Raw genomic sequence first — 23,427 nt, forward strand, 5'->3', positions numbered from 1 at the left:
CGGAAACTACACAACATAAAACGAATGGAAACAAACAGCATCGGTGCACAAAACGATGTTCCCTCTGGTATTATTCATCGCCTCATTGTGTAAGAATATTTTCCCTGTCTCGTGTGTATTCTCCTGTTCAAAATTCATCTGCGGGAAGACGAGAAGACAGACAGACAGCAGTGAGCCTCTCTCAACTTGTAGTCACATGAAGGCGGTTACGATGTTGACTTTGTCCTCGCATTTTTGTGAATGACTCAGCCTTAGTAATGAGAGAGGAAGGGAGAGAGGGCGGACAGCTATCCACCCCACCCCAGCGCTCTCTCAACAACAATGCCGGATCCCACGGTTTGTGGCCGTCCCTGTCGTCGACAAACCTCCGCGAGTAACAAGCCCGGACACGGAGGGGACGAGGAGGTCTGGGCTGAAGGTATGAGGTGTGGGATAGGTACATAAACACCCGGGTGCTGCCAGGTTTTGATGCAACAGAATCCTGTTGCAATCTGTTTTCTCGCCTCATTCTTCTGTGGAAGTCCTCAAAAACGGCACCAGAACTGATGATCCGAAAGAATGGGAATCAAAGAGCGTGCCTGACGTTGTCATTTTGACATCAGAGAGCAAAATCTCATTATGTGTGACAGAAATTGGCAAGATTGTAGACTTGCAAGATTGGCAAGATTGTTGATGTGGCACAACTCTATTGAAGTGACTCATCTACAGCCACATCAATGTGTATTGTCTCAACTTCTTACGCAAAAATGTCCAAAATCGTCCAGATCAGACCCACCCAGTCCCACCGGTCCAATTGGTTTAAAATCCAAAGCTTCTGCAACTGTGACACCACTTAACCTAACATATTGACAGTGAGTCTAACATTTGAGCTAGGATGAGAGGTAATTTTCCTGGTGGAAATTGATTTGGATCAGGGCCAGACAGACAAAAAAGCATTTGAGAAACCGCAGATCAGCCAAGCTTCCGCACTCTGTCCTCTAGAGCTGTGTTCCTTCACGTAGAAAACAGCAGTGCAGCAAAACAGGATAGTCAGGGCTACCAATCAATAGACCAAAGAAGAAATCAGGAGCTTTGCGCTGACTGGGGCTTGTTTGAGATTCAGACCGGACACACTTGAACAGCCTGTTCTTTTTTTGGCCTCTCCAACATTTAAAACATATTCAATGAGTATTTTTCCCAGGCCCGGCTGGGAACTGTGGGAGTTGAGGAACTCACTGTGGTAGCTCAGTGGGCCTGTGTTTGTCTCCGGGATGCCTGTTAGGTTTCCAGGGTAGTAGGAGTAACTCGTCTGAGCCAGGGGTGACCCTGACTTTCTCTCTGGCTAATTCCCCAAGACGCTGATAGGCTGCGGGAGGGGGGAGGCTGCGGATCCTTGAATCTGAGAGGTTATGGGAAGGGGAGGATGAGGAAGCAGTGAAGAATGGATTCGGACAAAATCCCCCCAAAAAAGGGTGCTGCTCTGTATTCGCGACGGCGCGCGTTTGAGTCTGTGCCGTGACCCGTGCCATATCATTCTCTCTCTTGTTCCTCCAACCTCTTAGCTTGCTCTATATGGCTTCAACTTGATCTACATGGACTTTTACAGAGGTCCCTAAACAGTCAAGATAGAGTTCATCCTCTGAGTTCTTTTGAGGTTCTGTAGCATTACTGTTCTTAACGCTGCCTGGGATTTCAGTGACAGCAGTCTGTCCAAAGGTGCAGAGTAATCCAGCTTGACAGTTGCTGCTGGTATTTGGTTGATGAATTCCAGAATAAGGTTGGTTGCTGAGATTAGGGGAGTGGCAGTAACCTGAGGGCTAACCAAGCCAGCTAGGAGGTTGCTGGTTCAAATCTCAGGAGAGAGAGAGAGAGAGAGAAAGAAGATTTGCTGAAGCTGCTCTTTGGTTTTGGGTTGTTGCTTTTCATGTAAAAGAAGGAGTTCCAAAGCACGATTCAAGCAAATATTTCAAAAAGCCTTTATTGCATGGCTAGTTCAAAAGAACCTAAGCATACTCTCCATCAGCCATTCATAAGTAAGGTTTAAACAGAAGGGGGTCGAGAGGAGGAGGATGGGATAAGGTTAGCACCAAGAGCTAGAGGGTCATCCCACCCAGGACTCCCCTCCAGACTCTCCATCTGCCCGTGAGAACCTGAGCGAGGCTTCCAGGAGACGCCGGGGGAGCGCCGCATTCCTATTGGCTGACTCACCGCCTTACACATTGTGCCGGCTGCTGCCACGTCTATTAAGGGAAAAGGTCAGCCTGCTCTCCCTCTCTGTCAGAGCAGGCAAACAGACACACAAGCACCAGATATGGACACACAAACACAATCGCACATACTCTCTCTCACACACACACACACACACACACATAGTGCACTCATATGGAATGGAGGGCAGAGGGTATGGAGACTGAGCTAGACTAGATTCCTGTCAGGTAGTTATTTGTGGGAGAAAGCATACAAGGACACACACACACACACACACACACACACAGATCAATACCCTGGTTGCCAAAGTGTAAACATGTGCATGCCACTGACCTGTGTAACATGCTTGCCTGTGTGTGTGTGTGTGTGTGTGTGTAGTCTTGCAATGTGCTGTTTGTCTCTCTCCTTTCAAATGGAATATATTTTAATGACATTGTGAGAGAGAACACTATGTATTATCGCCCCAAGCTGCCACCTTATTTCCTTATTGAATAATCCTGCACATGCCATGTAAGTCATTGGTATGAAAATCCCTTTCACAATAGCAACCCGGTTTGCCAAGAGGTTGCAAGCAGCAACACAGTAACAATGATAATCCGCAGGCAAGGTACACAGAGAGCGCACGGGGGGGGGGTTGAGTAAGAGAAGAAATGTGATTGTTGCACCTCGAATGTAATTAAATTTTTCCACCTCTCCGCCTCACTTCTGTTCTCTTCCTCTGTTCCTGTCTCACTTAACAAATATTTGTCATAACCTTCCCACCCACATGCATTCCCATTAGCCCCTCCCTCCCACACTCGCTGCTTTCCCGTAAAGATGCTGCCTCGCACACTTCCTCATTCCAGCAAGGCCAATAAAGAACACTGATGTGGCAACGCTCAAGCTTCTGCTTGCTGGTGTGCGCTTTGCTCCTCAATGAGTGTGTGTTTGAAAATGAGATGTGATGTTGACGTTAGGCCTACCCTGTTTCACCACCGTGTTGATGTTTTCATATTAGTCTGTCAATGAAAGGCGCCCGACCATTTGATGCTTTATGATTTCCGAACACTGTAACACAACGCTGCGTGACAGCATGTGGGTCTGTACAACAACCAGAGAGACTGCGGTTTTACTGATGTACAAGCCATACATGTACAGCCTCTGCTTATAATGCTGTCTTTCAAGGGCAAAAGGCATCCACGTGTCACACTGACTGAAGTCTTATTCACCAATAGCCTACTTAAGAATCTGCAACAGAGAACTACAGTAGCTCTACATGAGTATACAATAGGAACACCTGCCATATATTGATTAGAGTCCTCATTTGCACAATGTCTCAGTTCTCTCAACTCTTAATTTTTTTTTTTTAATGGCTCATTTCAGGCAGTGACTCAATTAAAGCAATGAATTTCTTGATCACGGTGTTGGTGAGTGGAGGCTTGTCGGTTCCAGCCAGGCTGATGGCAACTGCTGAGTCGGGAGTGAGCCAGTGACCATCAATTACATAAAGACCCCCAGACTGCACTCCCTGAACTTTCCATTAGCCTGTTTTTTTGTCTGTTTTTTTTTTTTTAAGCAGTCATTAAGACTGGAGGAAACTGGGGATTATGAGACCTGTAGTTTATAGTAATGAAGAACTTGCAAGGTTAAAAAACAGGAACTGAACCTTGACTGTTCCTGCTGGCTGTTTGCCTGTGTGGTTGTAGAATTTTGCTTCCTCTGAGCTAACTCAGGTGGATAAAACTGTGTGTGTGTGTGTGTGTGCACGTGCGTGCACGCGTGCGTGTGGATAGCATTTGGAATGTACACTGAGAGTCACGGGAGTTCCTTTCTGTTGAAATTCTCTGTCATTGTCTGGACTGTTACTGGCTCCATTCACTGTAGTAGACAGGATATTATCATCACATGGTGATGACAGAGCAGAACACCACACACACACACACACACACGGTACAAGCAGAGAGTGATATAGTGCTACAAATTATGTAAAAAGTGATATTAACACTACAAATATGAGTATATGCACACAAACTACTATTAAGTTGGTGGTAACAGGCTATATACACACACACACACACACACACATACACACACACACACAGAATATACAGTGATAATGGGCTGCAAATACAGAAGCCCAAACACACACGCTCATACACACACACATACATACACACACACACACTGCAGAGTGCAGAGTATGGAGAACTGAGCAGTGCTGGCACAGAACTTTGTCCTGATAGAAGGTTGAGCAGAACAGCATTATCAGCACTCAGCAGTGTTTCGCTAAAGGTCTGCTGCCAAATCACTTAGCACATGGACACTACAGTCAAATCTGTCAGGGCAGAGCAGGCCACAAAGGCTAATTACATAGGAAAAGTGCACTGAGGTAGACTTGTATAATCATTTGCAAAAAAAAAAACATGAATGTGTTCAAATCTTGTCACATATCTGGGTTGGATATGAAACAAGGTGAACCAACTGTAAGCCTGGACGATGCTTCTTTGTATTGTAAATGTGGTGGGAAGGCAGGTACCGCCACATTCAAACAGTTCATCTCTAGCTTTCTACTGTTACTTGTGTTCAGTGCAAAAGCAATATCCCAGTAAGAGTAGATGTGACGCATGGGGAATAAAATTCTTTGACATCACAGGTGCAAAGCAGTTACTTTTTTTGCACTTTGCACTCACAACAGATGTGGCCTTGGCTTGTGGAAGCAGGTCAAGGTTCAGTAATGAATGTTGTGAGGATGTTTGTGTATAACGTGTATGCATGTGTGTGTGTGTGTGTGTGTTGGCAGGTTGTAAATGACGCCGTGCACTGATAGCAAATGCCATCTAACTTTAAAACAGGTCTTATTTTGCCACAGGATTTCCCGCATAACACTGTTGGAATCTAATTTTAAATTTTAACATGACTAATTGGGTGACCGGTGTTGTTGTGCATCAGCGAGGTATTTTGGCAGCGCCGTGAGAGGCATACCGGTAATTCTCCCTGTTCCTGGACAGAAGGCAGGAGAGGTGGGCTGAGGTCAGCTGTTGGCTTATATAACAAAAGGTTTTCTGGCAGTAAGCGAGGAAGAGCAACAGCGTTACCGCAATGGGAAGTTGGGGGGCCGTGGTTTTTAATAGAGGATGTGTGGCAAGGGTACAATGAGAGCCAGGGGGACACTTGTTCCAGTCAGTGGCAGCGCTGCTTTATTTCCAGCTATTCTTGTTAATAGGATGTACTGCAAGAAGGAAAAAACAGACTAGGATTCCGTGGTAGTCCCTGATGTGACGTACTTCTTCTCTATGGCGCCAAAGCATGAGCACACACACACACACACACAACATGGGGAAACACATTTATGAGAAGCTGTTTTAGATTAAACAGCCATATCCCAGTCTTGCTGAAGTCTCCCCACTGTACTCCTTGTGCAGAGCCAGAGCGGCGGAGAGCAGGGTGACAGTGACCCACTTCCAGCCTGCCGTGACCCATATCCCGGCTCTCCTCTCCAAACCCAGCCTCGCCGGCTCTGCCCGTGCCACACACACACACACACACACACACACACACACGCTCTGCGCTCGACGCTGCGAGCGAGGTCGACGGCTAACTGGGCCAACGCTTGTGTAACCGGCTTATTAGATCACACACGTTTGGTCTGGAGCTGAATTGTGAGCGGTTAAAGCTGCATTTTTGGAATTCAAGAAAAAAAAGAGATTCTCAGTGCCACATCTGCAAGAACGGAGAGGGTTTTTGATCGTTTTCGTGAACAAGGGCAATGCCGGCCCCACCTAATCCCCGCTCGAGCCGTCCCGAGCCTGACCATATGAAACCAATAACATGGAAACCGTGAATGAGAACTAGCACTGAATCAGCTGGGGCATGGCTTTAAATTCCTATCCATCAGAAGACTGTTATTTTCCAACACCATTAGCCTTATTTGACATTTGCTAATGATTTGTATGTGGACGCCTTTGCGCTCAGTATGAATGAAAGCGTAAACGCTCAAATGGGAAGAGACTGACTGGCAGAGAGTAAAAGTGAAAAGTAGTGACAGACGCTAACCACAACAAAAGTGTTTCTCAACTCCTTTCAAGTCTGTAACTGTTTGAACTTCCATGATATTCATTTGCGTGCGGCGTACGCGGAGAAGGCACTGAGCCAATACAAATTTGGAATACATAAACAGTGGGGAAGTGCCAAAATTCACAGCGCTAACCTCCGTTCCCCCTCTCCCCAGGGCGACTGCTTCGGGGAACAAAACACAGAGGTATTTTTCTGCGGCATCCCGTCGCCGCGCTCCGGGAGTCAAACAAAGAATGCCGCGCCGTTTTTCCTGTCCGGGCTCGTCTGGTGTCGACGGCCCTCAGTGAGAGTGACCCACGTGTCTGTTTGGTGACCCCCCCCCCCCCCCCGCCGCTCGCTGGAATGTGTCACACTCGGGGATCAATAACAAAGATCACCGATCACGAGGATGAAAGGCATACATACACAAACACACACGCGCCCATAGTCCTCCAGATTACACACAGAGGTCATATCAGAATAGGCCTAATGACAGATTATGAAATTATGACCAGGTTGCATTTGCCTTCACAGTTTACAGTAGACACACTTTCCAGTTCAAGTCAGTTTGAGTTGTACATTGCAACACAGTGGTCAAAGGTCTGCTACTGATACACTGGAGCAATTAAGTTAAATATAAATCACTGTACATCCCAAACGAAGCAAAATTTATTTGTACCAATACCAATAATGTGTTACATTAGTGATCCATGTAGGGAAGCCTCTGAAACAGGGGCTTAAACCTGATCTTCCGTTTGAAGGATGGTCTCTGGATTTGCTACGTCTCCCTGCTGCCCTGTTAGTGCAATTCAGCATTTGTTTAAATGCCAGAACACCAGTTTTGTGGGGTTTGCCACATAGTGCAATGCAATGACATTACAAGAAGTTTACACATTCTCAAAAAAGTTTTTTTAATTAAAACCTGATACATGTTGCAAAATACATTTTGAGTAACAAGACACACTATTTTTGAACTGCAGTTCCCCAGAGAAAAAGTGTGAAAATCCACTGCCCTATTTCCCTGGCATGAACTCCACTGATCTTATGGCCTCTATGTGAAAATGCCTTTGCTTATACTTCCCCTTAGTGGTCAATCTGTGGAACTGCATTATGCTGCATTTTGGTAAAAAAAAAAAATTACAAAAATCTATATATCTATTTTATATATAAAAAATGATGGCACCTTTTATCATAATGCAACAAAATACAGTTTTGAAGATTGACCTCTACATACATACACACACAGACCGTTTGTAAACTTTGTGTTCCTTCTTGGGAGTGTATAGCACTCCACAGTATGTAGAGTATGTGATACTTGATATTGCACACCAGGCCAGGTAGCGCTCAGTAGAAGAGTGGACTGTCAAATATGGTCACTCCATTACATACACCCCCATCACTGTGTTCAATGCTCTTTGTCCTCAAAGTGTGGCCAGCAGCTTCATTCAGGACCATTTCTCCTCCATGCCTGTATAGAGATAAAATGATGATGCCTTAAAGGACGACACTGACTTTTGGGTGTTTGGCCCATTTGTCTGGCCCACAAAATCTGATGAGAAGATTTGTACCAAAATCATCTCTGTTTTTCAGGTAAGTAGTTCTGTCCGATGCACATGCTAATGCTTTGGCATGCATGTTAAGTAGCTAATTGTAGGCGATTAGCATTATCCAAAAGATGAAGATAAATCTTTAATCCAAAATTGCTATTGTTTTTTATTCTATGGCCTGTAGATTCATAACTTCTGAAAACAAAATCTCAAACTTCATCATTAGTGAAGTCCATTAAGAATCAACAGTGTAAAAACTTTAGCTGTCTGGCTAACTATGCTCGCTTCCTACAAGTTACGCTAGGAAGTCACATTTGAAGAGAGATCTTCTGGTATTGAAAGTGCATTCCTTTTGCTGAATTTTATGTCTATTTTACCTATCCCCTAAACAAGTCTGGCAGGTGTAGACAGGTGTCATTAAAATTAACTAACAATCCAGCTGCTCCAAGTTGTCATTTTCTCACTTTTAGGATAATGCTAGTCACCTTCGATAGCTTAACACAGTGGTTCTCAAACTTTTTCACTTCAAGGACCCCTATACTGACACAGATTAGACCACGGACCCCCATTTGATAAGATTTTGTCCCATGGTCCCCCATCTGATAAGATTTTTGCTTTTAGTTGTTTTATTACAGAAAGTGTATGAAACCCATGACCAAAATAGTCATACATTCTGTCATTGTGTTACTTATGGATGGAATTATAGTGAAAATAAATTATTCCCCTTTTTGCTGGGGACCCCCTGGAACCCCCTCAAGGACCCCTGGGGGTCCCCGGACCCCACTTTGAGAACCACTGGCTTAACATATGCTAAAGGATTAGCATGCACACCAGACAGAGCTATCTACCGGAGACACAGATGATTTTGGTACCAGTCCTCTCATAACATATTGAGTAAGGTGACCAATGGGCTAAACTCCCAAAAAGTCAGAGTAGTCCTTTAAGATTAAGTACAAATGTAAGACATCTTGATCATGATTACTTTTCAATCAGTCATTCAATCAATAATGAGTAGAGAAATGGTATGTGTACATGCATGTGGAAGTTGTTCTTTTTAATATTCATACACTAGTATGCATGCCTCTGTATATACTGTACCTCACGTAAGCTCCAAAAACTCCTATCTCGTAGCAGACAGAGCTGAGTTGGAGCGGTAGACCTCTCCTCAGCAGGACGTTGTGTTCTACTTTAGGACGGATCCTGTCCATCAGAATATAAGCAGCTCTCCTCTTGTCACCTTTAACTTCCTCTAGTATCCTGACGATGTCTTCTCCAAAGAAATTGTTCCCTGAAACAGTAGAATGGAGACATGAAGCAGTGTTAATTTTGGCAATTATAAGACACAATACTAGATTAAATAAGTTGGTAAGTAGTCTTAAAACTATAGGAGAATGTAGCTGTGGCCAGAGAGCTGTTTAAAATTGAGTAAATTCTAGGAGTCACTGTATCAAAGACATCTTTAAGGAACACTATCAAATGGACATAGAGCATCTCAAATGGGAGACAGTTTGCTTTAAAAAAAAAAAAAAAAAAAAGACTGAGTTCAAAACAGCTTAAATCAGCAGACTTTTCCAACATATTGGATTGGTTCCGGTCAGGAGGGGAGATGTGGAGACGCATGTTTTTTCTCAAAGAATACCAAGGGCACGCCTGGTACTCTAGCTGTTTTAGAGAATATGCTGATGTCATCTTACCTCCTCCTTCTCTCTGAGGCTTCAGGACAAACTCATCTGGTTTGGCCAAAGCCATGGCCACCGTTTGGTCACCCTCTGGACCCTAGAAAATCAAAAAAGAATAAAAAATTAGAGATCAAGGGGGCCGCTATGGGCACAGCGGCTGCTCCAGCCTATGCATCCCTGGTGGTGGCACACTGGGAGCAAGAGGTATTCTACAGCATGGACAAAAATCCATTCAGAACAGAGATACAATTGTGGAAATTTTTTTTTAGATGTCTTGATGTTTGATACCACAATGGAAGAACTCAAAATGATTCAGACACGTGAATTAGCTCTTTTCTAAAATCCAAAATCCACAATGCAGTAACCTCATCAACACTATCAACTTTCTGGACCTTACCATCTCTAAACACCAGGACAGAAGCATTCATACCTCCATTGACAGGAAGCCCATGGAACGCAATACCATCCTCCATTACAACAGCAACCACCCAAACCATTTGAAACAACACATACCTAAGGGACAGTTCTTACGACTAAGGATAAATTGCTTGGAACTAGATGAATTCAAATATAAGGCAGAGGAGATTAAATCAAGATTTTATCAAAGAAATTACCCTCCATGTATAATAGATAAAGCCTACAACCATGCTTTAACATCCTCAAGACTTGAATTGCTCAAGTCCAAAGTCACATCTGAAGGACTGAAAAGAATAAACTTCACAACTGAATTCAATCCACAGAACTTGAAAGGATAGAACGGTTCAAATCCCATTCAAATCAACGTTCCTGGATACTCAGTGGTGGCCATTTTTATGTGTACCACTGAGCTAGCTTCTGTATAAACCTATTTACGGCAAGTCGCTGAGGTGAGAGGTTTGCAGCAAGGACCAAAGCAGTGGAAAGCTGGCATTGCAGCTGAATTAAGTTGTCAGTCATGCCACCACTAGGTGGAGCTCTTTTACCAGTTTCTACTGTCTTTTTAAGTCAGTCAAAAGTTTGGACATCTGTGCAGTTAGTGGAAGTGGTTATAGTTTAGTTAATCTGTTTCAGCCGATGTCCGTTAGCTGTTTGAAGGTAGCAAACGCTAACTTTTCTTCTCCACTAAAGGTAGGCTTAGCTACGTTTGTATAGCTTTTGAGGGGCTTTAAGTTAAAGGTACCTGTTTGATTATGCTATTATGCTGATTTTGACTAGAAGAGCTAGCGAGAGACGCACATGACAATGCTACATTAACCTTGTTGCAAACAGAAGCATGACATACTTTATGGCCTTAATGACCAGACTTGCGTTCACCATAGAAACTAACCCTTAAATTTCCATAGTCTCAATTTCATGCTGTATTAGCCAACTTACCATGACAAACAGTGGAAGGACCATTCTTTCCATTCAAGTTCTGTGATTCAATCACTGTCACCAGAATCTCCGGGACATAATCAATAAACACTGACACATACTAAAAGCAGAACCCTCTCCTATCATTCTGACGAGCACCAACAATCAGAGACAAGCTGGTACATACGTTTGAGGAAGTCAGTGCAACAGAACATAAAACAGCTATTTGTACAGGCCAGGGAACATGGAATTGAGTCTTTTCCCAGCAGCCATTTTGATGTGTCATAGCAGGGTAAACAAAGGTGTAACTAATAACATTAATGATGGTTCTATTCCATTTAGGTTTGCCACCATCATTAATGTTATTAGGTACACCTGTGTTTACTCTGAGTCATTAGGTACACCTGTGTTTACTCTCAGTCATTGTCCCGTACATGTTTTTTCCATCTTAGAAACACTGCCAAAGTCAGGTCTGTTGTGTCACAAGCTGAGTAGGAGATGATTATTCATGCCTTTATGTCATCCCACCTGGACTACTGTAATTCCCTTTTCACATGCCTCAGCAAGTCATCCCTGGACCGTCTACAAATGGTCTAGAACACTGCTGCAAGGCTGTTGACTAGGTCCAGCAGGACGTCTCACATCACACCCATCTTAGCTTCCTTACATTGGCTTCCCATCAAGTTTAGGATTCAACTTAAGGTTCTTGTAATCACATATACAGCCCTGCATGGTCAGGCACCTATGTACATCTGCGACCTACTCCATCCCTACATTACCAGCAGGTCACTTAGGTCTTCTGACCAGGGCTTACTGGTTGTCCCTCGCTCTAGGCTCAAAACAAAAGGTGATCGAGCCTTTGAAATTGTGGCAACTAAACTGTGGAACGCTCTTCCACTGGACTTAAGATCTGCGGCCTCTGTTGACACTTTTAAAAAGCAGCTAAAAACTCATCTGTTCAGACTGGCCTTTGTCTAGCCTCTTCTGTCTGTATTTCTCTGTGTTTGTATGTCCTTTGTTTTATGGTTTTATTGTTTCTTACTATTTGATGGTCTTATTTGAACTATTTTACTCCTGTGAAGCACTTTGTGACTTTGCTCTGTGAAAGGTGCTATATAAATAAACTTTACTTTCTCTACTATGACACATCAAAATGGCTGCTGTGAAAAGGGTCCATATGCCATAGCCAAGCACTATCATGAAGCCAACCACAGCTCTCCAGCCACTCTGCACTTTATTGGACTTCAACTCATCCAGCCAGAGGGACAACCTGCCAAAACTACTCTCTCTTAGGGAGATGTACTGGATATCAACACTGCCACCTGCTGGACTAAATGATGATTTTAGCTTGAAATGATTTCTCTGAACAGGTTTATGGAAACAAGAACTGTATGGTAGTGCATGAACTGTAACCTCAGTAAGAGTTGTTAAGTTGTGTGCCATTTCACCCATTTTAGTATTGTCATGTGGTTAGAAAGGATGATATTTATGGGACCTTGTTGAATGAATTACCATGTGACCCTGTAAGCCAAACACCTAGGGTGCATTCCATTTGGCCAAAATGTGTCCTGTCCTCCGTCCTCGCGGCCTCGTCTCCTCGGTGACTCGGCATCCAAAAATGAGCCGCCATCATTAAGGATGTTCCAATTGGTTAAAAGACGCATGAAGGATCCTTCAAGTCTCCTCGCCTCCGTCCTCCAATAAGGCGTGGTCGGAGGATACTCAGGTGTATCCTCGATGCGGAAATAATGAGTGAAGTCAATTAACCATTGGCACATGCGGATATAAGCCCGCCTCCATACCATCAGAAAACGTGCGGACATTGGCAGAAAAAAAATCCACAGGTGTAAGTAGCCCCAACTTGTTATATATTCTTCAAACAGAAATAGCAGAGGTTTTAAATGTTAGCTGAACATTTGTTAATGAAGGGTTATACGTTAAAGGTTCATATACTGACAGATCTGTTGTAGTTGTAGGATGTCAAACTTTTCCCAAATAGGCATCAGTAAATGATCTTAAGGCTTGAATGTGATTATAGGGACAGAGGAGACGCGCCAGCTGATCCTCCAGCGTATAGAGAGGGTGAGTGGGGGCAAGTAACGTGAATTTTATATGGAGTTATTTTATAGGATTTATCATTAATATGAATGACATTCCATGATCTAATAAGCCTGAATGAAATCTGTTCATTAGGACATATAGAAATAGCCTATAAATGCACACATGCGACTCTTTTACCATGCGCGTTTCTTTCTAATAGGACCTCAAGTCAGCAGCAACGGGCTCTGGGTCTGAGGATGGGGAGCAAACGGCTGCAGCTGGCCCCGGTTCTCCCTCATGCATGAGACTACCGGCGGGAGGCCATCGGCGCTCCCTCCCGCTTTAATAGACTCGTGTGGACCAGCAGCCGGAGTCAGCCGCTGTGCGCTCCCCATCCAGCCCCGATCCCAGTCCCCCTGATGAGCAACCGGGGCCATCAGATGCTGCTGCCCGCTCCCATGTGTGACCTCCGCGGCTTCCTCGGTTCCCCCGGCAGCCAAGAGGCGAAGAGGAGAGGGAGCGCTGCTGGGGTTTCTCCAGGAAGTGACCGAGGACGCACGGGCTGAGCAGCAGACGGAGAGATTTTCAACTATATTAGAGACAGTTTTATTTTATTTTTTTAATGTAAAAAAATAAATAAAATGCAAATTTCTCTGCCTTTTAGGCGTAGCCTACCTCTGTTTCCATTCTCACCATAGTCATAACCTTGGTCACGGTGCGTAATGACCGTTGCCATGACAGCACATATTTTCATCATAAAGGCCGGCATGTTTGTCTTTTGCTGGAATCACTTCTGTGTCTTCTCTGGATCACCAGTTGGTTTGCTGCGTTTGTTTGATGTGTCTCTCATTTAGTATTCATCATGCTTATGAATTGTGTTTGTGTGTGTTGCCATGGAATTTCTCTTCTGGAGAATAAATTCTTACTAAACATTAACAGCATTTCCTTGTTTTAAATCGCACATTTTGCTCTTACAGCTAGATCTATGGTTATTTGGGAATTCATTTATTTATTTAGGAATAAAAAGAAAGCACTTTGGTTCATTGCCAGTGAGTGTCAAACAGCCCACATGATCGTTGTCTAATCCAAGTCGCATAAAGGATAAAAGTTGGACAATTTGTATAGCACCTTTCTTATCAGTGCTACAAGTGCTTCACAAAATTAAAATGTAGCATACAGCAGACAGAATAACAAAAAAAAACTGAATAAAAACAGAAACAGAAATGCTTTTTAGGCATTAGGGATTTTTTTTTTAAGTGTTCTACCTTTATGAGGTAGACAAGGCTCACTAGAGGCTGGCATAATTTAGATGAATTAAACATTAATCTGAACTTTGTTAAACGTTTTTATGTGGATAAAACATGAGCCTTAGAATAATTTAGACAGCTGTCATCCTGCACGGGAGGAGCCTCAACGCAACGCTTCACACTTCAGTTCAATATGGCGCGTGAGGACGTTCCAATTGACAAGCCAGGTTCACTCGCCTCCTCGCATCTTCTCCTCGTTTCCTCCGTGACCTTTGACCAAGGAGTCGAGGAAGAGACGCGAGGCGAGGAGACGAGGAGAAATCGTTACCAAATGGAATGCACCCCTATACAACAGGGATTTTCTTCCATGCTCTGATGAAGGCCACTGGGCCGAAACTTTAGCATGTTTGTTGACATGGCCAAAATAAATTGGTGAAATTGAGACTAGTCAACTTGGTCTTGAAGATCTGTGTATGTGCTACTTGTTTACCTTTGGGTATTTGATGTTGAATCCAAAATTACATTCAGTCAAATTATGCTCATTCTATTTCTGTGACAAACGCATTAAAATGACCACTGGCAAAACACACCAGAGGATGTGTTTGAGCACAGACTGGAACAGCATCAGTGTTTTCCCCAGGAATATGTATATAAACATAAACTGTATGTTTATTAAGATATGGACCTGCCAATTGGGAGTTCAAATTGGAATTTTAAGTTACATGGAAATACATTTCAAAGAGCTTATTTTATATATGGAAGTACTTTTCAAGATTCTGTTTTTTTCCTTACCAAGATGGTGTTGTGTGTTGTAAATGTTGCTAAAGAGGCCTTTCCACCAGGTGAAGCACCTGTGCAGTATGTGTCATCCCCTTACCATGTCTAGAGTGTATTGGCCAGCGAAGGTGGCTCTGATCTGCTCCACCACTTGGGGCTGGTCGGGGAAGAACCTCTCCAGAACTCCGGGTCGGGCCAGTTCCTGTTGGACCTTCTTGGTTCCAGCCAGATGGGTGCCGATGTCTGGACACTTCACAGCCAGAGAGCGCTCCATCAGCAGGCGGGCTTCCCAAGTCTACACCAAACATGAATTATATGTCAGAAATGATCCATAGTTGAATTGATAGGAAGGAAGGAAGGAAGGAAGGAAGGAATGAAGGAAGGAAATTAAAAATACTTAAGACTACTAATTAAGCAACAGTTACAGCAAATCAGTAATTAAGGGTTGGCAGTTGTTTTGAATCTTACAGTATGCAAGCAGAGATCACAGTTGTCATGATACAAATCAATAAAACCAGGCATCTTGCAAATATTTAAAACGAATTGGAAACTATGACTTGTTAAATGTTGCTGTGCTGTGACACTGTTCTGGGAGAAAGAAAATTAAATGAGAAAAAAGGTTTTATATGATAATTCAGACCTTATCAGTGAACTTATGTGGTAGTCTTATATTTAGAACTGCAGAAACTATAAGAATGTCAGCTGTGATACATTATTGCAGTTATTCAATGTGTGTTGAATATATTTAAAAATAATACCACAGAACTTCATTGAAAAGATCTGGAATGCCACGCAAATATTATTATCATTAAATTCAGTGGTCCCCAAAGTCATGGAATTCTTACATTCTCTGTTTTCATAAAGGAATCTACTTGCTTCTGAAAATAAATGCATGCAAAACATTTCCTTGGAAAATGTTTACGATAGCAATTACCATCTCTCTCCCAATCCACCTCATTAGCATAACCGGTTATGTTTCAAGTGCCTCTTGTTTCTCATTCTTCACTTCAGTATTCACTAGCATCAATAAAATAACATCAAACAGCATCACCAAAAAGCTAAAAGATATCATCATTTGTACAAGCAGTTTGCTCTTTTGTCTGAGATGCAAATTTCTCATTGAGTGATGATTTTGTTGATATCTGTATTGTCATCAGCAATTGTTTTCTTCACAGACAGCATCCTCAGGAAATTACTGTATTTCAATGTCCAGTCAAACAGGTCCCAGCTCTTTCACTTGGAGCTCAGCTGCCAATTGCCTCTCAGATGGTGTTTGTTTATGCTGGTATTTCCTTTATTTTGGCAATGACCTGAGCTCTATAACATAATTTTACTACTCCCCATAATGCAAAATCCCTTTTTCATTGATGGATTTTTGCCTAAAACGGTGAACCCAATGACCCCCATCTCAGATAATCTTCTGGCCTAGACTAGGAAGGCCAAAATTAATTGACAACCGGGTTTTATAGGCAGGCTGGATCACAATTTGTGGCTGCCCAAATTGTGTTTGACACATGCAATCTAAACAAGCAGATGATCCTATCTATGCACACAGCTAGCTACTTTTTATTAATAAACCGCAGTTTATGAAAGCTCATCAGTTGACTGTCCCAAAATCATGACCAGTAAATACATAAAACAACATAACTGTTAATGTGACACAAATATTGGTGAATATTAAAATTATATCTGACCTGTTCTTTGTAGTTGTTTGGCACGTAGCCATAACGGTAGTACACAACAGCTACCTCCAGCCCATCTCTGCAGAGAGAGAGAGAGAGGAAGGAGTGAAGGAAGTGGTTAGGGTTAGGGTTACATTTCTTTTAAACCTCAGCAGGTTTAAAAGAAGTGTCAGATGTTATAGGATGACGGAATGGTTAGAAAACATTGCTGTAAGGCTCAAAACCTGTGACCAGTTGCTCTGCTAAAGAATGTGTTGGTAGTGGGTGACCAGCAAACAGGTTCTGATTTAGCCATCTCTATACCGCAATCTTAGCTCCCTCCCATTTGTAATTCAATTATGTATTTTTCACAGCTGTTAAAATAAAAGCATACTCACACAAACATTTTTTTGTCCCCGTTAAGATATCCTGTTTTTACCACATCCTCAAACTTTCTTCGTATAACAGGAATGTCTCTGCACAGAAAGAAGAAAAGTTGCTTTCCTTATCCTAAGTCTAAAATGTTCTTATATACTGTTGCTGTTCAGAATAAGTTGTAAGAAGGGCTGGTTCAATCCCTAATTCTATTAACAAGTTGCCAGGTACAACAACTTAACATTTAAAATCCATTGCCCTTACCTTTTCCAAAGTTCATTCTCAATGCAACGATGACTAAGTTTGCTAATTTGGACATCCTCAACCAGAAACATAAATACTGCCCTGAAGAGAGAGAATCAAGTTTAAAAACATGTTTGTTACATTACATTATCATTTAGTCAATGAAGCAATCAATCGGGTTTAGTTAGGTAATGCATTTCCTACTGTACATGCACATCAAAATTGAATAATTAGAAAAAAGAAATTACTTTGGCCTGATAAAATGCAGCCATACATAGCACATTAAATGTATCACTTCTAGAAATCAAGAAAAACAAACAAAGACATCATCATGAAATCATCAAATCAGGAAATCATCAACTTAGAGACTTAGACTTGGTCTATTTTAATGTGAGCCTCCCCATACCATGTTATCAGCTGAAGCGTACAATACTTCATAGCTATGAGATGTTCACCCTTTCTGAACAAGTTTTGATACACTGGTGTCAGATATCTTGCTCTGTACCATCACTACACTTACTTCTGTTGTCCATAGAGCTCCCAGGCCTTGGCTAATGCTCTGACTACTGCAGCAAGCGTGTTGTTGTCGGGAACATGCTGGCTCTCCTCCAGCAGGCCAACCAACCTCAGGATGTGCCTGATGGGAAACACAACATTTTACCATTCAGTTTTGCATGAGATTGGACAGCCCACAGTATGGAGTTTGGTTCCTTATCTCTACCACTAGTATAAATGGAAATCAAACCCCACTGATGACACAAGAGTGTAGTACACCGGGTGAATTGATGGAGAATGAGGGGACGGCATTCCCTTTTGTAAACAGAAATTTAATGCATCGTAATAGCTGAATATTTGAGGTAAATGTAATAGAAAGATACACTTTATCTGCTCATCATCCCCTTGGTTAAATTTCAACAAATTGCCAACCAGTAGTACCAAACCACTTCTACAAAAGCACATCCTAGAGTACCTGTGGACCACAGGGAGGAGGCCAGTGACACCAAAACTACCAGCTGAGATTGTGTTGATCTCCATCTGCTTCAGAGAACAAGTCCCATCCTCTCTCTGGTTTGGCATGTAGTCGGACCGGTTCACACCCAACACAATGGACTGGAAAGAATAAACAGAATTCACATGCAATTCCAAATCTCACAAAAAAGAAAAACAGACGCAAGTTGCGGGTTGTGGCCAGCGATTTTTCTGACCATTAGAGGGCGACGGAAACTGTAACACATTTGTATATAACACACAGCAAAGCCACTGGAATACAGAGGCATACGAAGGACAACTGGAAGAATAAATGCGAACAGCTAAGCTAAACGTAGCCTACCTGCTGAGAAGTCTTGCCAGCTACCAGCTTTGCCAGAACTTTCTCCCATTGAAGGTTACATGTCCAAGTGAAGTGGTAGGCAAGTTTACTAGTTTAACAAGTTTAAAAAATTAAAATACAAAATAAAAAATGGCGAATAATCTAATTAAAGCTGCACTAAGTGGTTTTCCAACCACTAGAGGGTGACAGAAACCGCAACACATTTGTAAATAAACCACAGCAAAGCTGCTGGACTACGGAAGGCCCAAAGGACAAACCTCACGAAGGACCATGCATAAAGGCTACTAGCTAAGCTACCAACGGAGAAATGACGCCGGTTACCAGTTATCGGTTATCACTTTGCCAGGTTTTCTCCCGCTGAACATGTTACATGCCCCACAATGACAAGTGAAGGGGTAGGTAGCAAGTTTGCTAGTTGAACAAGTTTACTCGCTCGCTTCATCGATTCTGCAATTACAAGAATTGTTTTCAGGAACGGGAGGGGGAGAGGGCCGCTTTTAAACAGCGAGGGAGGAGCAATGAAGCATGTCGGTAATCATCCTCCACTTTACTCTGAACATATATATGGTTATTGGTTACTGTGTGAATCATTGGCTTCCAAGATATAACTGCTGCCGCGCCTTACAATCGACTGATAAAGGATAGGGCTAAGTCCATGTGCCAACCAGCGTAGCGACCTGTCCATATATTTTTTTAAAACATTACGCATTACTTTCGAAATGAAATCTAAATGACCACATATACTATATTGGGCTTGCCAGGTAGCTGAGAATCTGTAGTTTCAGGTGCAAAAAATGCATCTCTCTAGCTCAAACTATTGAGACACAATAATGTTTCAAAGACAACATGATATTTTGGTATCGCCTGCGACACTGTGGCTTTAAGAGGCTTTTACTATTGGCGAAGCATCTGAAGAATAATGCCATAGTGAAAATAACATGGCACACACTTATGGCCCGTAGTGCTGACATAGTGCATCCTGAGAAAATACTACCAGTGCATGTCATAGTGAAATATGCAATTTTCACTCTTCACTTTTTTTCTATGGCTACTGAAAATACTATGTGACCAGTACTTTCACATTCCAGTCACAGTCTTAAAAAAATCATATATGTTACTCCTACCTGAGTCCTGCCTTCTCGCTGAACTTGTCTGTAAATGTCAAACAGCTTAGCTGTGAAGTCGTCCGCCTGGACAGTACTGTGAAGTGGAAAAACATCATATTATGCACTTTTTTCATTCCGTCGCTGTTGGAATCGATTTCTGTTAAATCTCAATATAAATTAAATTTGGCAAAACATAAAAAGCATAAAGGGTCTCGTTGACTGTTATCCTTTTTCTATTAGACCCGATGCACATTCTGGCCAGTGAACACAATTTTGCACTACACTCTCACACACCAAAAAAAGATCCTTCTATATTGCAACCGCTTCGTTTTGTGTCCTCCGTATACATCATCTCTGATTCTATAGAAGTTTTACCTGCACACTATGTTGTGGCTGTGCATTTTTTCAGTCCTGTGTGATGCAAAACTGCCTCCACTGGCCAGAATTTGCACGGAGACTAATGGAAAAGGCAGACTTCACAGTCAAGACCTTCAAGGCTAATCCATGTCCAAGATAGTCCTGACATCATCATTCCCTCTCTAGTAGCCTACCTAGCGAGAGCCTCCTCCAGAAAGCCTGGGTCCTGGCTGATCTTGTCCACCAGCGTGTTGAAGTGAGTCTGCACTGCCAGAGCCTGGTGGAACACAGCTTTGGGCACAGGCGTGGGGAAGAGTGTGAATGGAGCGTAGGTCACCACCTGAAACCACAGCACACATGTATTTCACCACTGCCTTTACAGCCAAAAACATGACGAGCATCGCATCAGTGCATTATAATTGTTCAAGAACTGAAGAGTTTCGTCCCAAAAGGAGAGGAAATTGACACTGGTGTATTGGGTTTTTTTCAGCATCTATGGGTTTTTTTTAAAATATAATTTATTTTGAACAGTGGACATCAGGTTTTTATCAGCACTCTCAAGTACCACCACTGTTATAAACAAGAATAAGCAGAAACATCTTTGGACATATTGACCTGACTTGGTGTCACTATGAATCACTCACGACAAACCTTACCTCAGATGAATCGGGTGTCTCCACGGTCCTCATCACAACCCCATGTTGAAGAGCAAATTCTTTTGCTTCCTTCGCCAAAGCCTTCAGTCTCTCAGGATTTCTCATCAACCCTTGTAGCATTTCATCTGTAGCCATTCCCACCCAGCAAAATGCGCCGAAAAGATACTAAAACTAGAACTAATTAGCATCCTTATATAGGCTACGTTCACTTTTGATTCAAAGTGAAACATCAAGCCAATGAAAAGAAGGCCATTTAAGGACTTCCTCCATGTATAGTTTTGGTTTTGAAAATAAAGTTGTAAAAATGCCTTTCATATCGAAACCTATACAAACGACAGCTGATTTTCTGTAATAAATTACCTATTTATTTAACTAATAAAACCTTTTTGTCATGCGAGCAAAACTGAAACAATATTGCCAGTGTATATACTATTATACAAAACTTCAAAGAGCAAATCAACACTAGATCACAGGGCAGACAGACTTGTTGCACTGCTCTATAGGTTGAAACCACAGAACTTGAATGGATTCAACTTTCAAGCTGCAGTTTCTGACACACAGCTGAACACCAGCTTTGTCATCACCGGACAGAACTGAGTCCATCCAAACTCCGTTCTGCGGCGTTTACATTGATATACAGGACTGTGCAAAAGTCTTTTGCAGAGTCAATATGAGCTAGTATTAGGCATTGTGTTGATTGATCTTAGATATGTAGGCCTATACATCGAACTTTCATGTATGCCTATGCTAATTAATTCATATTGAACTGTGTTCATCTTATGTGCGTGGATGTGGCAGTGTATGGCAGTTACGTCTTCATGGTAGCCTAATTCAGAAAATTCTATAATTTGAACGAAAATGTAGCATTTAACTTTTTTTTCTAAATCATCTTTTCTCTAAAGAAAAGTAGATCAGCCCAAAAGAAATTACGTTCCTTCCCGTCGTCGCTCTTAATGTAATGTAGTCGCGGGTTCTCCGTTATTTTTTGCAATTCCCAGAGAGTAAATGATGATGCCGAATGGCTCCCTCACGCTAACAGCGGATTTGTGTGCGGCGTGCGTGCGCCCCAGAAGACAACTCAGGAAGTCGTTCCCCGGCTGTGTTCCGCCAGCTGAAATAAGAATAAGACCTCCGGTACTATTTTTTTCAGAATAAGAGCGTAATTTCTAGAAATCCGCAACACTCAAATGTTGACAAAAAAAAATGTGTGTTTGCACACAAAAACAAATAATTAAGCAAAAAAAAATGCAACTATACAACATCTGCGATGTTTTTCCATGATAAGAATTGTTGTAATCATTTAGTTGAAGGTTCCCCTCTACATTTAAAGTCGAGATGAAATGAAAAATGCATTTTTAACCCTTTTAGATCACATCCCCAGTCATACTGTGCACCTATTTAACAATATATGCCAAAAAAAATACAAAAAATCTATTTCTTTGTATTCTTATATCAAAATCCAATCATGTTTTCTTCCTGTAAAACAAAATATGCTGTGTGCTTACTAAGCATGAACCAACCAATTTCAACCAATAATATCATGACATCCACCCATCAATCATTCTTCAACCTGGTGTGTGTGGAGCCAATAGTCCTCTGTAGCTCCGTTTCTCTCTGTAGCTCTGTACCGCGCTAAACTCTAGCCCCGCCCACTGTTTAGCGGTCCAATCAAATGCGAAGGATTTGATTTAAATCCCTCTTGTAACTGTACACCGCTCAAATATTCCGTTTCACTGGGAAATACGTCACAGTACAGAAGCTAAAGACGCCCTAACCTCCGTTTCAGTGGGACTTTAAAGAGAGAGATTGGGCATTTTGGGACCTACATACGATACACAGATTACAGTTTTTTCTGATTGCTTAGGCACTATCTTTGAAACTATAGGCTATTTTTGTAAAACTCTACACATTAACCACAAAACCTTACACCAAACCAGCAAAACATTATACATCTCTTGCAAAAGCAAACAATTCTTGCAAAACTCTTCAAACTCTTTTTTTTCTCAAAATGTTCTACAGTAACACTCCTCAAACAACAAAAGCGCAGTAGAAGAAAACAAAAACATTTGTGTAAACACAAATCACTGCTTTACACTCAGTTTGCAATTTACACACTTCTAGCAACACTGTAAACTTATGGCCAGATAGATATTTTTATCTGTTCTGTTCTGTTTCTAGCACAAATGTTTTTGTTTTCTTCTACTGTGTTTTTGTTGTTTGAGGAGTGTTACTGTAGAACATTTTGAGAAAAAAAACAAAAAACTTTTTCCCCTTATTTGTATTTATAGTGTGTTATGTTTGGAATACACATCCATATTTGACACATTTGGATACCTGTGTGTATGTGTGTTCACTACATGTATGACAAAACCTTATTGCGAACTGCTATGCCCTGCACACAGAAAAAGCAAAAGCCACAAGTGTTTTTCATTTATACTATCAGTGCGTAGTTGGTGCTTCGTGTGCTTATTCAAATGATTTTGTTTGTGTGTACTGTATTGACGCAAAAACCCAATTTTTTAAAAGAGTTTGAAGAGTTTTGCAAGAATTGTTTGCTTTTGCAAGAGATGTATAATGTTTTGCTGGTTTGGTGTAAGGTTTGGTGGTTAGTGTGTAGAGCTTTGCAAAAATAGCCTATAGTTTCAACGATAGTGCCTAAGCATTCAGAAAAATCTGTAAGTCATTCAGTTGTGATTTGATTTTCATTCAATACATTATAGCTGTAATTACTTGGAAATGTACTATTCTTACAATGTATTTACCTGGTAAATAGGCAGTATGTGACTGTAAAAGCAAGTGTTATCAAACATTGCTTGAGAAAAATAAGCAGAGACATCTTTGGACATCACCTGACCTGG

At 42.0% G+C, this 23,427-nt stretch overlaps 1 protein-coding gene across 2 annotated transcripts; it reads right to left on the bottom strand.

Moving 5' to 3' along the window:
• Window positions 1-7,090: 7,090 nt before the first annotated feature.
• LOC139660669 (glutathione synthetase-like) lies at window positions 7,091-20,701 on the bottom strand. 2 transcript variants are annotated; one of them, XM_071538874.1, is made up of 12 exons: window positions 20,570-20,701; window positions 20,108-20,253; window positions 19,575-19,602; window positions 18,091-18,230; window positions 17,641-17,757; window positions 17,142-17,222; window positions 16,901-16,978; window positions 16,536-16,602; window positions 14,942-15,136; window positions 9,461-9,542; window positions 8,865-9,054; window positions 7,091-7,687 (listed from the first exon to the last, which is right to left on the bottom strand). In XM_071538874.1, the coding sequence occupies exons 1-12, from the start codon at window positions 20,687-20,689 to the stop codon at window positions 7,564-7,566; spliced, it is 1,368 nt and encodes a 455-aa protein (XP_071394975.1). In that variant the 5' UTR covers window positions 20,690-20,701; the 3' UTR covers window positions 7,091-7,563. The 2 variants fall into 2 exon arrangements, with proteins under 2 accessions (XP_071394975.1, XP_071394974.1); XM_071538873.1 differs by having other exon boundaries at window positions 19,575-19,650.
• Window positions 20,702-23,427: the final 2,726 nt, after the last annotated feature.

This window comes from Centroberyx affinis, unplaced genomic scaffold, assembly GCF_046629955.1.
Source record: "Centroberyx affinis isolate AG114_WGS23_722 - 3 ecotype Tasmania unplaced genomic scaffold, CSIRO-AGI_Caff_v1 ptg003357l_1, whole genome shotgun sequence".
In the NCBI taxonomy this organism is placed as follows: Eukaryota; Metazoa; Chordata; class Actinopteri; order Beryciformes; family Berycidae; genus Centroberyx; species Centroberyx affinis.